This window comes from Entelurus aequoreus, linkage group LG16 (genome assembly GCF_033978785.1).
Source record: "Entelurus aequoreus isolate RoL-2023_Sb linkage group LG16, RoL_Eaeq_v1.1, whole genome shotgun sequence".
Taxonomy (NCBI): Eukaryota; Metazoa; Chordata; class Actinopteri; order Syngnathiformes; family Syngnathidae; genus Entelurus; species Entelurus aequoreus.
This window is the reverse complement of record NC_084746.1, coordinates 40,774,386-40,793,796: the sequence shown is the minus strand read 5'-3', so window position 1 is coordinate 40,793,796 and position 19,411 is coordinate 40,774,386. Positions and strand designations below refer to the sequence as shown.

General features: G+C 41.2%; 1 protein-coding gene across 1 annotated transcript in view; it reads left to right on the top strand.

Moving 5' to 3' along the window:
* The first annotated feature begins 321 nt into the window (after nt 1-321).
* Nucleotides 322-19,411, top strand: part of ptch2 (patched 2) — a 50,627-nt gene continuing 31,537 nt past the window's right edge. Inside the window, exons 1-2 of the mRNA XM_062022859.1 lie at nt 322-748; nt 1,396-1,579. Of these exons, the coding sequence (XP_061878843.1) occupies nt 623-748; nt 1,396-1,579 (310 nt within the window). The 5' untranslated portion in view covers nt 322-622. The remainder of the gene's footprint in view (nt 749-1,395; nt 1,580-19,411) is intronic.

The window sequence follows — 19,411 nt, the reverse complement described above, 5'->3', positions numbered from 1 at the left end:
GAAAGAGTCTCTCTCTCTCTCTCACCCCCCACCCGGCCCCTCCCCCCCCCTCCTCCTCCTCCCTCCCCCCCCCCCGCTACCCGCGCGCAGCCTGGGTGGTCTCCCCCCTTGCCCTCCCTCCTCTCTCTCTCTCTCTCTCGCTCTCTCTCTCTCGCTCTCTCTCTCTCTCTCTCCGCACTTGGGTGAGCAGTTGCCTAGCAGCTAATAATAGGCGATGTTTGGGAGTCATTTGCTTCTTCTTCTCGGCCAATGGGAGCCGCAGCACTTTTCCATCTAACTCCCTTTTCACAGGCAGGATCCTCCAGACCTTGGCGCGACCAGATCGGAGGTGGACCTGACTCCCGGACTACAACTACTACTACTACTAGTACTACTCCTTGTACTATTACTTGTACTACTACTACTACTACTTGTACTACTCCTCACTGTGCGGACGCGCTGTGTGCGGGCGGATGACGACTGAAGGATCGCCGGGGATTTGTGCGCATGATGTGGGGATGCAGTTCCGAGACTGCTGCGGCTCCAAGGACGACTAGAAGACTTTCTTCCAAGCGGACGCATGTCGGATTACCGCCGCCGGCCTCTGTGAAGTCGCACCCGCTTTGTGTCGCCTCTCCGGACCATGCCGTCGGATCGCGGGGTTCCGGGAGCCGCCGGCGTCTTGAGAGATTTCCCCCCGAGTTCCAGGCGCTCCCAGCCGGCCGCCGACTGCTGCCAGGCTGCCTTGGCGCTTAAACACAAGCCAAAGGTTGGTCAAAGCTGCTGTTGGGACTCTTACTCTGAAGGCTCACAGCACAGTGAGCCAGGGGTCTTGTTTTGAAATGCTGTAGAGGAATTCACTGATTGACTTTGATCTGACAAAGCATCTTTGGATGCTTGGATCAATCAATCAATCAATGTTTATTTATATAGCCCTAAATGTGTTCCAAAGGTTTGTAGCAGACTGCAGGAACAGAGCACGCCATCCATGTCAGAAATTATGGAAAACATTAAATGAACACATCCAAACGCTGCTAATTGTGTTGCATCATGGGAGATCCTGCCCCAGCTCTAGAGAAGGTTCAGGTAGCGTGTTTGTGTTGCATTATGGGAGATCCTGCCCCAGCTCTGGAGCAGGTTAAGGTAGCATGTTTGTGTTGCATCATGGGTGATCCTGCCCCAGCTCTGGAGCAGGTTCAGGTAGCGTGTTTGAGTTGCATCATGGGAGATCCTGCCCCAGCTCTGGAGCAGGTTAAGGTAGCATGTTTGTGTTGCATCATGGGCGATCCTGCCCCAGCTCTGGAGCAGGTTCAGGTAGCGAGTTGGCTCCCAAAGATAGCTCCTGTTTTCTGTGTTTCTACTGGCATGGAAAGGTCGCCCATGTGACACCTGTTGCCATGTTCTTGTGCTCCTCAGGTGGGTCACAAAGCTCCTCTGTGGATCCAGGCCAGGTTCCAGGCCCTGCTCTTCTCTCTGGGTTGCCACATCCAGAGACACTGTGGCAAGGTGCTCTTCATCGGACTCTTAGTGTTCGGGGCTCTTTCTGTCGGACTCCGGGTGGCGGCCATCGAGACGGACATGGAGCAGCTGTGGGTGGAAGGTGAGTTCCACATGACTTCTCCTCTTCAAGCTGGAATGCTCTCCATAAGGTGCTTGCTTACTTTTGGAAAGGGGGAGTCTGGAGGTTCTCAACTCCTGTTTCCACTGTGGCAGAATGTGTAGTAGTTGCAGTGCTGTTAGTGGTGTCCATCAGGACCAGTCCACACACACACACACACACACACACACACACACACACACACACACACACACACACACACACACACACACACACACACACACACACACACACACACACACCGTCCTACATGGGTCAAAGCTATGGCACGTTTTCAGGGGCAGAAGCAGCTTGATTTGGTTTTTCACACCGGCCAAATTCCTTTTAAACCCCCAGGCTTTCAGTCTGATCCCTGCAGCAGATGGACTGTGAATGGTTGGCCATCTTTGAGAGGGGAAGGGGTGGGCTGGTGGGCTACCCCCCTCCTCCCCCCCGGGCTCCCTGTGTGGTCCCTAACTATTCTTGGATTCCATTCAACAAGAGGCAGGCACCCCCCCCCCCTCCCCCAGACCACCACCTCCTCCTGGTCTACCTCCTGCTCACAGTAAAAAAAAAAGCCAGTGAAGTTGACCCACCTGTTTTGCACGCTCTAAAAGCACCTCAGCAGTTGGTGAATATAAACACACCCTAGAGGGGCTTTTTGGGGGTCTTGTTTGCATAAATGAGTGTGTTCATCAACACCATCAGATAAATGATTGTGTTCATCAACACCATCAGATAAATGATTGTGTTCATCAACACCATCAGATAAATGATTGTGTTCATCAACACCATCAGATAAATGATTGTGTTCATCAACACCATCAGATAAATGATTGTGTTCATCAACACCATCAGATAAATTATTGTGTTCATAAACACCGTCAGATAAATGATTGTGTTCATCAACACCATCAGATAAATGATTGTGTTCATCAACACCATCAGATAAATTAGTTTGTTCATAAATACCATCAGATAAATGATTGTGTTCATCAACACCATCAGATAAATTATTGTGTTCATCAACACCATCAGATAAATAATTGTGTTCATCAACACCATCAGATAAATGATTGTGTTCATCAACACCATCAGATAAATTATTGTGTTCATAAACACCGTCAGATAAATGATTGTGTTCATCAACACCATCAGATAAATGATTGTGTTCATCAACACCATCAGATAAATTAGTTTGTTCATAAATACCATCAGATAAATGATTGTGTTCATCAACACCATCAGATAAATGATTGTGTTCATCAACACCATCAGATAAATTAGTTTGTTCATAAATACCATCAGATAAATTATTGTGTTCATCAACACCATCAGATAAATGATTGTGTTCATCAACACCATCAGATAAATGATTGTGTTCATCAACACCATCAGATAAATGATTGTGTGGGATGGAGTGTGTGCCACTTGTGTTGCTGTGGGACTGGAGTGTGTGTCAGTTGTGTTGCTGTGGGACTGGAGTGTGTGCCAGTTGTGTTGCTCTGGGATGGAGTGGGTGTCAGTTCTGTTGCTGTGGGACTGGAGTGTGTGCCAGTTGTGTTGCTCTGGGATGGAGTGTGTGTCAGTTGTGTTGCTGTAGGATGGAGTGTGTGTCAGTTGTGTTGCTGTGGGATGGAGTGTGTGTCAGTTGTGTTGCTGTGGGACTGGAGTGTGTGCCAGTTGTGTTGCTCTGGGATGGAGTGTGTGTCAGTTGTGTTGCTGTGGGATGGAGTGTATGTCAGTTGTGTTGCTGTGGGATGGAGTGTGTGTCAGTTGTGTTGCAGTGGGATGGAGTGTGTGTCAGTTGTGTTGCTGTGGGATGGAGTGTGTGTCAGTTGTGTTGCTATGGGATGGAGTGTGTGTCAGTTGTGTTGCTGTGGGATGGAGTGTGTGTCAGTTGTGTTGCTGTGGGATGGAGTGTGTGCCACGTGTGTTGCTGTGGGATGGAGTGTGTGTCAGTTGTGTTGCTGTGGGACTGGAGTGTGTGTCAGTTGTGTTGCTGTGGGACTGGGGTATGTGCCAGTTGTGTTGCTGTGGGATGGAGTGGGTGTCAGTTGTGTTGCTGTGGGACTGGAGTGTGTGCCAGTTGTGTTGCTCTGGGATGGAGTGTGTGCCAGTTGTGTTGCTGTGGGATGGAGTGTGTGTCAGTTGTGTTGCAGTGGGATGGGGTGTGTGTCAGTTGTGTTGCAGTGGGATGGAGTGTGTGTCAGTTGTGTTGCTGTGGAATTAGTGTGTGTCAGTTGTGTTGCTCTGGGATGGAGTGTGTGTCAGTTGTGTTGCTGTGGGATGGAGTGTGTCAGTTGTGTTGCTGTGGGATGGAGTGTGTGTCAGTTGTGTTGCTGTGGGATGGAGTGTGTGTCAGTTGTGTTGCTGTTGGATGGAGTGTGTTTCAGTTGTGTTGCTGTGGGATGGAGTGTGTGTCAGTTGTGTTGCTGTTGGATGGAGTGTGTGCCACTTGTGTTGCTGTTGGATGGAGTGTGTGCCAGTTGTGTTGCTGTGGGACTACAGGAAGCCAGGAGGCATCCCCCCTTTTAAAAATGCTGTGCCTTTAAGAGGCGGCCATGTTGTAAAGTCTCTTGTTTCCACCACGTTGACAAAGCCTCAATGGAGAGCAAAGTGCTGGTGGCACAAGGAGAAGTTCCTTCTCGCTTTTCTCCCGCACACAAATCCAGGAAAACACTAACACGCTGCACAGAAAGCGCAAGACAAAGCTAATAAGACGGTATCATGGTGAGGGGTGTTTGTTTCATTCACTCCGTTTGTGCGGGTCAAATATTGTGTGTTTTTTTTAAATGTTTTTATTTTAGAACGATTTTCTTTATGTGTGACAAGTATTGGCCGATAATTAGTTATTTATTTATTTGAAAGAACATCGCTTTACTTGACTGGGACAGTGCACATTCATTAAAAATTGCTGTAAATTTACCAGAATTTTTCATTTTTCATATATTTAAATGTTGTTGTTTTTTCCTCCAGAAAACAATTAAGTCACTTTTTTCACTAAATACCACTTGGCTTTCCAAGTACCACCACAATGACAACATTAAAATACAGTAGTGTAGTAGACCTAAGTATTCATTAAGTACCACCATAATGACAACATTAATATACAGTAGTGCAGTAGACCTAAGTATTCATTAAGTACCACCATAATGACAACATTAATATACAGTAGTGTAGTAGACCTAAGTATTCATTAAGTACCACCATAATGACAACATTAATATACAGTAGTGTAGTAGACCTAAGTATTCATTAAGTACCACCATAATGACAACATTAATATACAATAGTGTAGTAGACCTAAGTATTCATTAAGTACCACCATAATGACAACATTAATATACAGTAGTGTAGTAGACCTAAGTATTCATTAAGTACCACCATAATGACAACATTAATATACAGTAGTGTAGTAGACCTAAGTATTCATTAAGTACCACCATAATGACAACATTAATATACAGTAGTGTAGTAGACCTAAGTATTCATTAAGTACCACCATAATGACAACATTAATATACAGTAGTGTAGTAGACCTAAGTATTCATTAAGTACCACCATAATGACAACATTAATATACAGTAGTGTAGTAGACCTAAGTATTCATTAAGTACCACTATAGTGACCAACATTAATATACAGTAGCGTAGTAGGCCAAAATATTCATTAAAACAAGGCAGAGGTTTTATCTAACAAGCATGTTTGCTATTTTTGGCTACTGCAATATTTCACACGGTTTGAACAGTAACACTGTGTTTGAGTACCGTATTTAATAAAGTGATTCTTTGGCGTACCACTAGTGGTACACCTACCACAGTTTACTAATGTAATTCATAAAAGAGCCTATTTATTATTGTTGTTCATGTTTGTTTTGTCCCTGCATGACTTTAAAGAGATGAACACCATTTTAAATTCTGCACTGAAAAATAGATCAGTAAGAGAGAGTCCTGACATTATTGTCATTTTTCCCAACCTGCGTGTCCAATGTTTATTTGTATGGCTGCAGGACTTTACAGGACGTGAAGTTCATGTTGAAAATGTACAAAATACTGTGCTGAATTTGTTTCAATTCAAAGTAAGACCTGAACTACTGCAAACATGTTACTGTGACAGCACTTGTTGGGATATTAACAGTTCATTGCGGTATAGTTGAAGTATTAGTTCCAGTCTGTTACAGAAAACGTGGATTACAACGTGGTGAAGAAGTGTGTTGTCTCGGTTCTCAAACTTTGGCACGAGTACCGCTAGCGGGACACAAGGTCCATCCAGTGGTACGCAGAAGAATCGCTCTTCAATCTGTGTAACGTTAAATAAATTGATATTTAATTATTATTCAGGCCTACTACGCTACTGTGTTTTAAAAGTTTGGAGAGCCAAATGTTTTTTGAGGTGGTGCTTGGTGAACAAAGTTGGAGAACCACTAGGTAGATGAATCATTTGTTTAGTCATTAGACGTTTACAGCATGTGACACTCATGTCGTTAAAACACAGCACTTGAAACACAACAAACTGCTGCTAATTGCTTGTGAGATCAGGTGTGGATGTTGTCTTCACACCACACACCTGGTCAGGTGTCGGTCTTCACACACCTGGTCAGGTGTCGTCTTCACACCACACACCTGGTCAGGTGTCGGTCTTCACACACCTGGTCAGGTGTCGTCTTCACACACCTGGTCAGGTGTCGTCTTTACACACCTGGTCAAGTGTCGTCTTCACACACCTGGTCAGGTGTCGTCTTCACACACCTGGTCAGGTGTTGTCTTTACACCACACACCTGGTCAGGTGTCGGTCTTCACACACCTGGTCAGGTGTCGGTCTTCACTCACCTGGTCAGGTGTCGTCTTGACACCACACACCTGGTCAGGTGTCGTCTTCACACACCTGGTCAGGTGTTGTCTTTACACCACACACCTGGTCAGGTGTCGGTCTTCACACCACACACCTGGTCAGGTGTCGTCTTCACACACCTGGTCAGGTGTCGGTCTTCACTCACCTGGTCAGGTGTCGTCTTGACACCACACACCTGGTCAGGTGTCGTCTTCACACCACACACCTGGTCAGGTGTCGTCTTCACACACCTGGTCAGGTGTCTTCTTCACACACCTGGTCAGGTGTCGTCTTCACACCACACACCTGGTCAGGTGTCGTCTTCACACACCTGGTCAAACGTGTGGTCAGGTGTTGTCTTCACACACCTGGTCGAATGTCGTCTTCCTGCGTAAAATGTTTGTCTGCTTTGTGAGTGTGTGTGTTTACGTACTTGCTTTGTGAGTGTGTGTGTTTACGTACTTGCTTTGTGAGTGTGTGTGTTTACGTACTTGCTTTGTGATTGTGTGTGGTTACCTACCTGCTTTGTGAATGTGTGTGTTTACCTACTTGCTTTGTGAGTGTGTGTATTCACGTACTTGCTTTGTGAGTGTGTGTGGTTACCTACCTGCTTTGTGAGTGTGTGTGTTTACCTACCTGTTTTGTGAGTGTGTGTGTTTACCTACCTGCTTTGTGAGTGTGTGTTTGCCTACCTGCTTTGTGAGTGTGTGTGTTTATGTACTTGCTTTGTGAGTGTGTGTGTTTACCTACCTGCTTTGTGAGTGTGTGTGTTTACCTACCTGCTTTGTGAGTGTGTGTGTTTGCCTACCTGCTTTGTGAGTGTGTGTGTTTACCTACCTGTTTTGTGAGTGTCAAATGTCGTCTTCCTGCGTAAAATGTTTGTCTGCTTTGTGAGTGTGTGTGTTTACCTACCTGCTTTATGAGTGTGTGTGTTTACGTACCTGCTTTGTGAGTGTGTGTGTTTACCTACCTGCTTTATGAGTGTGTGTGTTTATGTACTTGCTTTGTGAGTGTGTGTGGTTACCTACCTGTTTTGTGAGTGTGTGTGTTTACCTACCTGCTTTGTGAGTGTGTGTGTTCACGTACTTGCTTTGTGAGTGTGTGTGGTTACCTACCTGCTTTGTGAGTGTGTGTGTTTACCTACCTGTTTTGTGAGTGTGTGTGTTTACCTACCTGTTTTGTGAGTGTGTGTGTTTACGTACTTGCTTAGTGAGTGTGTGTGTTTACCTACCTGCTTTGTGAGTGTGTGTGTTTACCTACCTGCTTTGTGAGTGTGTGTGTTTACCTACATGCTTTGTGAGTGTGTATGTTTACGTACTTGCTTTGTGAGTGTGTGTGTTTACGTACTTGCTTTGTGAGTGTGTGTGGTTACGTATCTGCTTTGTGAGTGTGCATGTTTACGTACTTGCTTTTTGAGTGTGTGTCTTTACCTACCTGCTTTATGAGTGTGTGTGTTTATGTACTTGCTTTGTGAGTGTGTGTGTTTACCTACCTTCTTTGTGGGGGTGTGTGTCTACCTACCTGCTTTATGAGTGTGTGTGTTTACGTACCTGCTTTGTGAGTGTGTGTGTTTACCTACCTGCTTTATGAGTGTGTGTGTTTATGTACTGGCTTTGTGAGTGTGTGTGGTTACCTACCTGTTTTGTGAGTGTGTGTGTTTACCTACCTGCTTTGTGAGTGTGTGTGTTTACCTACCTGCTTTGTGAGTGTGTGTGTTTGCCTACCTGCTTTGTGAGTGTGTGTGTTTACCTACCTGTTTTGTGAGTGTGTGTGTTTAGCTACCTGCTTTATGAGTGTGTGTGGTTACGTACTTGCTTTGTGAGTGTGTGTGTTTACGTACCTGCTTTGTGAGTGTGTGTGTTTACCTACCTGTTTTGTGAGTGTGTGTGTTTACGTACTTGCTTTGTGAGTGTGTGTGGTTACGTACTTGCTTTGTGAGTGTGTGTGGTTACGTACCTGCTTTGTGAGTGTGTGTGTTTACCTACCTGTTTTGTGAGTGTGTGTGTTTACGTACTTGCTTTGTGAGTGTGTGTGGTTACGTACTTGCTTTGTGAGTGTGTGTGGTTACGTGCCTGCTTTGTGAGTGTGTGTGTTTACGTACCTGTTTTGTGAGTGTGTGTGTTTACCTACCTGTTTTGTGAGTGCGTGTGTTTACCTACCTGTTTTGTGAGTGTGTGTGTTTACCTACCTGTTTTGTGAGTGTGTGTGTTTACCTACCTGTTTTGTGAGTTGTGTGTTTACCTACCTGCTTTGTGGGTGTGTGTTTTTACCTACCTGCTTTGTGAGAGTGTATGTTTACCTTTCTGCTTTGTGAGTGTGTGTGTTTACCTACCTGCTTTGTGAGTGTGTGTGTTTACTTACCTGCTTTGTGAGTGTGTGTGTTTACCTACCTGCTTTGTGAGTGTGTGTGTTTACCTACCTGTTTTGTGTGTGTGTGTGTTTACCTACCTGTTTTGTGAGTGTATGTGTGTTTACCTACATGTTTTATGAGTGTGTATGTTTACCTACCTATTTTGTGAGTGTGTGTGTTTTTACCTACCTGCTTTTGAGTGTGTGTGTTTACATACCTACCTGCAGGACCACCAGGGCTTTGGCCAAATAGCACTTTTTAGGGCAGAATTAGGTGCACACCTGCGTCGAACTATCTTAGTCTGAGGAAAATAGGACAAGGTACACGTCCATTATCACCTCCCACTTCCAAGTGTGAAAGTGGAGCTCGGCAACGTGTGGCTCGGGCCCTGGAGGGGGGGTGCAGGAAGAGGAGAGTGATGGTGGAAGACACCGAGGGGTGGGGGGGGGGGTTGTGTCAGGAAGACTGGAAGTTTACGGCTCGCTGACATTCTTCCATTTGCCTTGTCTGGTGTTATCAGTGTGGTGAGGTGTTGCTCTTGTAAAAAAGAAACATCTGCGGCGGGAAAAGAGAGAAATGTTTCTGTAAAGAAAGGAGTTGAGGTGAGCCGTGACGGCACGTTCAGGGTCCAAACACCAGTGCTGGGGAGACCACATCGGAGAGAGGGGTCCTGTGTACAGTAGAGCAGCATAGCCATGGAGCATCCACACCAGGCCTACAATGCTGGAGAACGTAGGCACCAAAATCACCAAATGTACTGTGTTGGAAGGGCTTCTCTGGAGACAAACCCCGGCAGGTAAATGCTACAAGTCATCAGCGCGCGGCCCAGGTCAGACAGAGAAAGGCGCTCTATGAGGCATTATTGGAGGGGAATATGCCCCAGCTAGATAAATAAACTCCCAGTGCTCAGGACCTCACTGGTGGAGAACAAACAAGAGCAGAGTCAACCTGGGTCACCTCCCAATGTTTATTTTTTACACTCCATCCTCCAGTCCAAGTCATGCCTTGCCTTTCTCAAACACACACACACACACACACACACACACACACACACACACACACACACACACACACTGAGCAGGACCAGCCCTCAGACAACACGAAGCTTTAGACGCATGTTCATCAGACCTGACCAGAAGAAACACACTCGGTGGATTCATCATTGCGCATTACACTCAACTTTAGAGGAGAATTGTTATGCTTTAAACGTTTGAGTTACAAGCATCCCCGGCATGAGTTGGTGTACCAGAGTGGACCCTGTAAAATCACACCAAAACCCTGCGGTTTTAAGTTGTAGCCAAAGACGGACATAACTTTGTTTTCCAACCATGGAAAGGACGAAAGGGAGTGTGAAGGCCAAGAACGTTAAAATCATATCCAAACAGTGGATTTGTAGCTATGAAAATATGGAAAAGCTGCAGATGGTGTGTTTGATGGAGAAGCAGCCAGAAAGAGATAGTGTAAGATAAATTATCATTACGTTACTGTAGTTGTTTGATTTTGTACAATTTTTCTTATCTATGAGTAATTTTTTACTTTTAAAGGGCATGTTACATGTTAAAATTGTAACAAGCACCCAATACATTGATTTCAAAGATTTCAGTGGGCAACGTTGATTTGAGATGCAAGTGTTTTGAGTTAAGAGCGCCGCCACAGAACCAATAAAGCTCGTAAGTTGAGGTACTACTGTATTTTACACCTTATGTGCTGTATCGTTTAGCTGATTATGAGGAAAAACTAACCATCCATTTATTATATTATAAATGGGAGGGAGACTGTGCTGAACTCCTCTTTCCATGTCAGTGTAAGCTCTTCGGTGATGCGCGATACCACAGTAAAGTTCAGGCTTGTATCGGCGATACCAATCCGATACCGATGCTTTGTGCAAACATTTATAACGTGTCTGCTTTGTGTATTTTCAAATAGTAACATTTCTATTTAAAAAAACAATAAAACTGTAGAAAAAAGCAAACATTTGGAATGTATGAGAAACAGCTGACATTTTAAAATGAATAATAATAATATACTTAGTCACCTATAACACAAAGTGTTGTCTTTAAACATATATCATATCTGTTTTTAGCTTTTAAAATAATTTTTACAAAAATTCATCCAAATGGCCCACCATGCCTGACTTTTCGGCCCTCTGTGGAAAAGGTTTCGACATCCCTGATGTAAAATATTATAAACTCCCCACAAAAAATATATATACCTATAATAATAAACAAAGTTTAGTTATTAAAAAAATTAAATAACACTAAACTATGAATTAATTTAAAAAATGACAACAACCATAATAAATAATATTATTATTATGAATATTTTCGCACAGGCAGAATTTTTGACACACTAAGTTAGGCATTTACACATTTGTATTATTAATATTTCTTACATGGGGAAAAAAACAACAGCAAAAAAAATGTAATAAAAAAGAACAAAAATAAGTGTGTAATGAGAAAAAGCTTAAATGGTCCAACTAATAATTAATAATAATATACTTACAAAGTGGCACAATATCTGTTTTTAGCATTTAAAGAAATTAAAAAAAATATTGTATATTTTGACTATTCAGTGTGCGTTAGAGGTGGGAATCTTTGGCCGCCTCACGTTTCCATCAGGTTTTAATTATGGATGCATCTTGAATTGATGTATATTGATGCACTTTTACATTTATTTTCCTTTCACTGAATATGCGTTTATCACTTGCAACTATAAAAAAACAGTGCATTTGTAATAATAAACAATCAAATTAATTTATTAAAATCATGGAAATGTGTGACCATAAAATAGATGTGGGACCTCTGGGTGAGCTGCACTTTACAACTGTCTGCATGACTTTATTTACAATAAATACATCGATTATTGACGTTTACTAATCGATTTTATCATCGTCCATGTCGGAATTGCAAAGCATCTAAAAATCGATTATTTCCCCCACTTCTACTAAAGTATGGATATTTGGGATTTGAGATTGGATATTAGAGCATAATACGTCATACTGGTCTCCTTGAAACAGCGCCTCTGCTGGTTGCAGCCAAGTACTGCGCTCTAATTGGCCTCAATTCCTTCAACGAATCAACATTGGAGTCCTCCATGCAGAGATCCTTAATGATGATTATTAAGCCCGCTGCTATCTTGTACGAGCCTGTCAAAATCCAAACTGTCAGAGGAGCCACAGATAAAAGGAGCCCGCATTGTCTTTGCGGTGCGCGACATAAAGCGACACCAGTCACCTTTGCAGCGTTTACAGCGCCGTGGTATAAAACCTTGAAGAGCGACGTGGAGGGAGGACTGGACAGTTTCTTGCTGTAAAAAAGAAGGAGAAGAAAGAAATGATCAATTCATTTCTGCTGTGAATGAGACCAGCAAGGTGGAAAAGTTGTGCCTTTCAGGCGGGGATGAATGTATGTTGCAAGCACACATTAAGCAGTATTAGCGCTCAGTGGAGTGTCTAATGTGACTATTTTCCACACTGCCCATGATTAGCATAATTAGCCTATACATATGGAAATGGAAAGTGCCTAAATGCCAGCTCTGCTGGAAATTGATGTGCACGTCTGAATAGAATGTAAGTGAAACAGGTTTTTTTTTTCCTACTGTTCCTCCGGCCAGGAGGATCTTTCTCACATCCACGTATGGATGGGGATTCTATTCTGACCCTCGCTAACAGACCAGCGCAACACAGAAGACTGTATTTCCCTAGGTCAGCTCGCCGAGTGCCAGCACAAGCCCCCCCCTCTCTACACTGAAAACTCTCGCAGCCTCCAGTCTGGCATTGTTTTACAAGCTGGGAACGTTTTGGTCCGTTTGTTGTGAGAAAGACAAGAGGGAAAAAAATGTCTCGCTTTATTTGATTCCGCTGTTTGTTGGGGAAACATGTGAAAGAAATGACAAAAGGGTACGCGAAGGGTGGCCCATCAGACTCTGCTGGGTCCACATGTGACAAAGGGAGACTGGTTCTTCAAAAATGTGGACTGGGTCACGTCCTGTGCGTAATGTATTTTTCTTTCGGGATATCCATGTAACAAATTAGCACAGTCCAATACTGTAACATTGACCCTTATATTTCACAACAATGAACTGTTATTTCACAATAAGACAATAATGTCTAGGGCAGTGGTTCTTAACCTGGGTTCGATCGAACCCTTGGGGTTCGGTGAGTCGGGCTCAGGGGTTCGGCGAAGGTCAAGACACACCCGACTCATCGTGTAAATAAAAACTTCTCCCTATCGGCGTATTTCGGATACGGCAACATTTGACTGATTTGCAGGTGTGTAATTTTGTTGTGAGTTTCTGCACTGTGTTGGTTTTGTTGTTTGAACAAGGTGATTTTCATGCACGGTTCATTTTGTGCACCAGTAAAAAAACATGGTAACACTTTAGTATGGGGAACATATTCACCATTAATTAATTGCTTATTAACATGCAAATTAGTAACATATTAGCTCTTAACTAGTCATTATTAAGTTTTTATTAATGCCTTATTCGGCATGGCCTTATTATAACCCTAACCCTCTAACCCTGGCCCTAACCCTCTAACCCTAACCAAATAACTCTAAATTAAGTCTTTATTACTTAGAATATGTTCCCCTAGTGTCCAAAAACTCTAAATTAAGTTTTTGTTACTTAGAATATGTCCCCCATACTAAAGTGTTACCAAAAACATATAACTTTGTCTTGGAATTTGAATTTGAATTTTATTTTTTTCACTAAAGAAGGGTTCGGTGAATGCGCATATGAAACTGGTGGGGTTCGGTACCTCCAACAAGGTTAAGAACCACTGGTCTAGGGATGTTCCTATCAGGGTTCTACGCGGCCGATCCCAATCTTCCATGAGTGAGATTGTATCAAACTGTACATTTTCATGTATTTATGCTATTTATGCCATTACTTCGTCCCTTTTATTGCATCACAACAAAGTCAAGAGTACACAATAACTCAACTACCATCTGCTACGTGTTGAAGTCCTTCCGTCCTCATTTGTCCATGGAATTGTTCCCAAAGCTTGTAAACAATCACAAAAAAAGTTATTTTGAAAAAATACAAATATCGACCCAATCAGTCTGGTATCAATCATGTACTGTTACTACACTATTGACGTGATGATACTTAAGAATCTAAAAAAAATGCAGTTCATGAGGTGCTTATTTTAGCTTAGGGAAGCATAATTAGCTGCTAAAAATAAATACAGTGTCAGCCATAGGGGATCGGCATTTAAAGGCAATAATCACATACTTTTTCATCCCAATCGGCCGATACCTATCGATCGGCACATCCCTCGTAATATCACAGCAAATGACTGTCAATTCAAACTAATTTGCCTCTTCAGGGGTTCCTGCTTGTGAGTGTAGGTGTATTGTATAACCCAGAGAGTTACTAGTGCAAGTTACAGTCATTAACCAGTAAAATCACTATTTTGCAGTTACAGTGAATTGCTGTAAAGATACTTACTGCCAAACTAATGTAGTCCTTGTGGACTTAACAATGAATGTTTTTCAAAACAAGACATTGTCCCTGCTTGGAAGCAAGCACTTATGTCGCAGGTAGAAGAAGAAGAAGCTTTCAACCCTCCTCTTTTTGGGGTCTTCCTCCAGAACAGCGTGGGGCCTTTCAGAGGCCCCCCCTAATCCAGCTAATCTACCACGCTAAACTTTGAAGGTGGCCTGGCCTGACCTAGTGTGGCCTGGAACCAGGGACTATAGGCCTGGACCTCACCACCACCACTGGTTTGGCTGTTCTCCGAGCCTTACATATATATATATATATATATATATATATATATATATATATATATATATATATATATATATATATATATATATATATATATATATATATATATATATATGTATATATATATATATATATATATATATATATATATATATATATATATATATATATATATATATATATATATATATATATATATATGTATATATAGTTTTCTCAGCTATAGGGAAATCTGAGCGTTGTGTTTTATTCCAAAGGGAAGGGTCAAAAGGAGAGGAAATGACTGGTTGGAGCCCAGCGTTTATACCGGACCACACACACACACACACACGCACACACACACACATATGAGCACACAGACGTTCATACAAACATTATGTCTGCACAGCGTAGTCACGGAGCCATGTCAAGGCTTGTTTTGACGTTTTTTCTTTCTTAAACGTTGGGAAATGAAGCTCTTTAAAGCCAGCGTAAGAATTGTTTGTCAAGGCAATCTTTATTCACTTTTACTACCGTGGATTCACAGTTAAATCCTCAAAATGCTCCTGTAGTGAATGAACAATCCACTTGGCTGTTAAAACCCCAGTCTCCTTACTTTAAGGGTTTTTTTTTCTTATAAATGTACAAAAATACACCTTTTATGTATATTGTATGTATGTATTTGTATATAGGCCCACATATGTATGTATATACCCTAAGGAGAACTTAATTTTCCAGGAAGTGTCTCTTGAAGAGAGTGTGGGGGCACGGCAGTGAAGAAAGAGGGGAGGAAAAGAGAGAAGTGGTTTAGTGGAGTTGTGTTGAGGTGTTTGAGGCCGGACCAGGGCGAGGAGAGAGAGCGAGAGAGAGAGAGCGAGAGAGCTTGGGTGGTCCAGATGGGAGGAAGGAGACACAAATAGCTATAATTTACTTCAGCAGGCCTGTAATTACAGAGTCTCTCTCTCCGAGCCACCCAGTTCCTGTTCGCATCAAAACCCCAAACGCTGTAGAGGTTAACGTTTGAAATGTCAAAAAAGGTTTAACAGATGTCAACGAGGCGCAAGGATGGAAGATGTTGCACTTTTGTCTTTTGGGGTTTTTTTTTGGGGGGGGGGGGCAGTTGGATGAAATAATCCGTAAACATTTTGTGTGGAATTGTTGCTCAATCAATGGGGACTTCAAAGTCATGTTTGTGTAACCACAACATGTGTTGCTCTTCTTCTCCTGACAAACACACCACATGGTGGCACTGTTTTTACACCCCCGTAACTTGGAGTGACTTGAAATTTCTCCCGAGAAAATTTTAGGGCGTGTCGCCGAATGCCCATGGAAATTGGTGCGCACCTTTGGTAGCCTGACAGGCACATGTGTGTAAAGTTGGAGCAAGACTGGTTGAAAAACTTCTGAAATCTGACCATTCGTCTAAGGCTTACACAACTTTGAGGATGTATTACGTGCCATACAGACAATACTATTTTCATATCATAATAATGCATTTTAATAACACATTTAGCTGTGCAATATATCCCAAATGGCCTCTTAATAAGTGCAATAATACTGGACTGTGAAACAGAATAATGTGCAATAACCTGTCACCTTACACCTCTGTCACTTTATATATGTATATATATGTGTATGTATATATGTATGTATATATGTATGTATATATATGTGTATATGTATATGTATACACTACCGTTCAAAAGTTTGGGGTCACATTGAAATGTCCTTATTTTTGAAGGAAAAGCACTGTACTTTTCAATGAAGATAACTTTAAACGAGTCTTAACTTTAAAGAAATACACTCTATACATTGCTAATGTGGTAAATGACTATTCTAGCTGCAAATGTCTGGTTTTTGGTGCAATATCTACATAGGTGTATATAGGCCCATTTTCAGCAACTATCACTCCAGTGTTCTAATGGTACAATGTGTTTGCTCATTGGCTCAGAAGGCTAATTGATGATTAGAAAACCCTTGTGCAATCATGTTCACACATCTGAAAACCGTTTAGCTCGTTACAGAAGCTACAAAACTGACCTTCCTTTGAGCAGATTGAGTTTCTGGAGCATCACATTTGTGGGGTTAATTAAACACTCCAAATGGCCAGAAAAAGAGAACTTTCATCTGAAACTCGACAGTCTATTCTTGTTCTTAGAAATGAAGGCTATCCCACAAAATTGTTTGGGTAACCCCAAACTTTTGAACGGTAGTGTGTATATATATATATATATATAACTATATATATATATAAATATATATATATATAGTTATATATATATATATATATGTATATGTGTAGATATATGTATGTATGTATATATGTGTATATATATATATATGTATATATGTGTATGTATGTACCGTATTTTTCGGTTTATAAGTCGCAGTTTTTTTCATAGTTTGGGGGTGCGACTTATACTCTGGAGCGATTTATGTGTGAAATTTTTAACACATTACCGTAAAATATCAAATAATATTATTTATCTCATTCACGTAAGAGACTAGACGTACCAATAGAAGAGGAAGCGGTGCATTGTCTACCTTTGGAGTTGGCAGAGTTGTTTAGAAGCGACATTGAGGAAGAAGATTTCGTCGGATTTAGCGATTAGGAGTGACAGATTGTTTGGTAAACGTATAGCATGTTCTATATGTTATAGTTATTTGAATGACTCTTACCATAATATGTTACGTTAACATACCAGGAAAGTTCTCAGTTGGTTATTTATGCGTCATATAACGTACACTTATTCAGCCTGTTGTTCACTATTCTTTATTTATTTTAAATTGCCTTTCAAATGTCTATTCTTGGTGTTGGATTTTATCAAATACATTTCCCCAAAAAATGCGACTTATACTCTAGTGCGACTTATGTTTTTTTTCCTCCTTTATTATGCATTTTCGGCCGGTGCGATTTATACTCCTGAGCGATTTATAATCCGAAAAATACGGTATGTGTATACATGTATATGTATGTGTATATATATGTATATATATGCATATGTATGGGTATATGCATGTATGTGGATATATACATATATATAGATCTATATCTTCTTTTTTACCTTTTTACTATTTATATTACTGTATAATTGTGTATGCACCTTAGGGGATCTGCTCCAATTTGGTTGTTCTTTGAACCTGTTCACTGTAATAATGACAATAAAACTCTATTCTATTCTATTCTATTCTAAATCACTAAACCTCACCTGCAATAAACCTTTCTTACAAGCTGGAGGAGTTCATGATCAGGACTCGCTAAACATGCTACACTACACACATGACAATGCATTGCTAACCGCTATGCCAGAGCTCTTGAATGTGTACTGGGATGGGTGGATCGACCGTAATGTAGTATCAGTATTGTTTTACCCTTTTTTTATGTGTTTTTGTTATTGTTTACCAACTGAGGTAAAAAAGAGTCAAAACGTTTTATTTTGTATGGTTATTATACGTCTTGTATGTCATTTTGAGGGGATAAGGCGGGGGTCGGCAACCGGTTGCTCTTTCGCGCCGCCCTAGTGGCTCCTTGAAACTTTTTCAAAAATGTGTGAAAATGGAAAAAGATGAGGGAAAAAATATATTTTTTGTTTTAATAAGGTTTGTGTAGGAGGACGAACATGACACAAACCTTCCTAAGTGTTATAAATCCCACTGTTTATATTAAACATGCTTCACTGATGACAGTATTTGGCGAGCGCCGTTTTGTCCTACCAATTTCGTCGGTCCTTGAACTCACCGTAGTTTGTTTACATGTGTAACTTTCTCTGATGCTGCCACAGAAAGACATGTTTTGTGCCACTCCTTCTTTGTCTAATTTTGTCCACCGAACGTTTTATGCTGTGTGTGAATGCACAAAGGTGAGCTTTGTTGATGTTATTGACTTGTTGGAGTGCGAATCAAGCATATTTGGTCACTGCATGACTGCAAGCTAATCTATGCTAACATTCTATTTAGGCTAGCTGTATGCACATATTGCATCATTATGCCTCATTTGTAGGTATATTTGAGCTCATTTAATTTCCTTTACTTATGTCTTCTGTGTATTTAATGTATGTCTCATGTCTCACAACTCATTATCTGTATGTTGTATTGGCTGCATTTATGATAGCTGTTTGTGTGCCATGTTGTTCCAGACCACAGCAAACATTACCCAGCTTGCAAAGATTGTAATAAATCCACTAGAATTTAACTTTAACTTGGACACACACATCTATACCTTTGGTCATTCTTAGACAGTTATTTCCAGGAGTTATCTCACTTTCTCAGTTTTACTCATATTTTCCAAAATCTGTAGAATAAATATTCAATTTGGCGACTATTTGCGTCAGCCTGCAACACATAGTCATTTTGATAGTAGGCTAATACAACTAATATAGACACTTACATCATGTGTTGTCTTCATTATAACACTTATACAATACTTTTAAAGTAATTTTGATAGTAGGCTAATATAACTATGATAGACACTTACATCATGTGTTGTCATCATTATAACACTTATACAATACTTTTAAAGTCATTTGAAAGTAGGCTAATATAACTAATATAGACACTTACATCATGTGTTGTCTTCATTGTAACACTTATATAAAACTTTTAAAGTCATTTTGATAGTAGGCTAATATAACTCATATAGACACTTCCATCATGTGTTGCCTTCATTATAACACGTATATAAGACTTTTAAAGTCATTTTGATAGTAGGCTAATATAGCTAATATAGACACTTACATCATGTGTTGCATTCATTATAACACTTATATAACACTTTAATTTTTTTTGTATTTTTGTTCCAATATGGCTTGTTCAACACTTTGGGTTGCCGACCCCTGGGATAAGGAAATTATATACACTACCGTTCAAAAGTTTGGGGTCACCCAAACAATTTTGTGGAATAGCCTTCATTTCTAAGAACAAGAATAGACTGTCGAGTTTC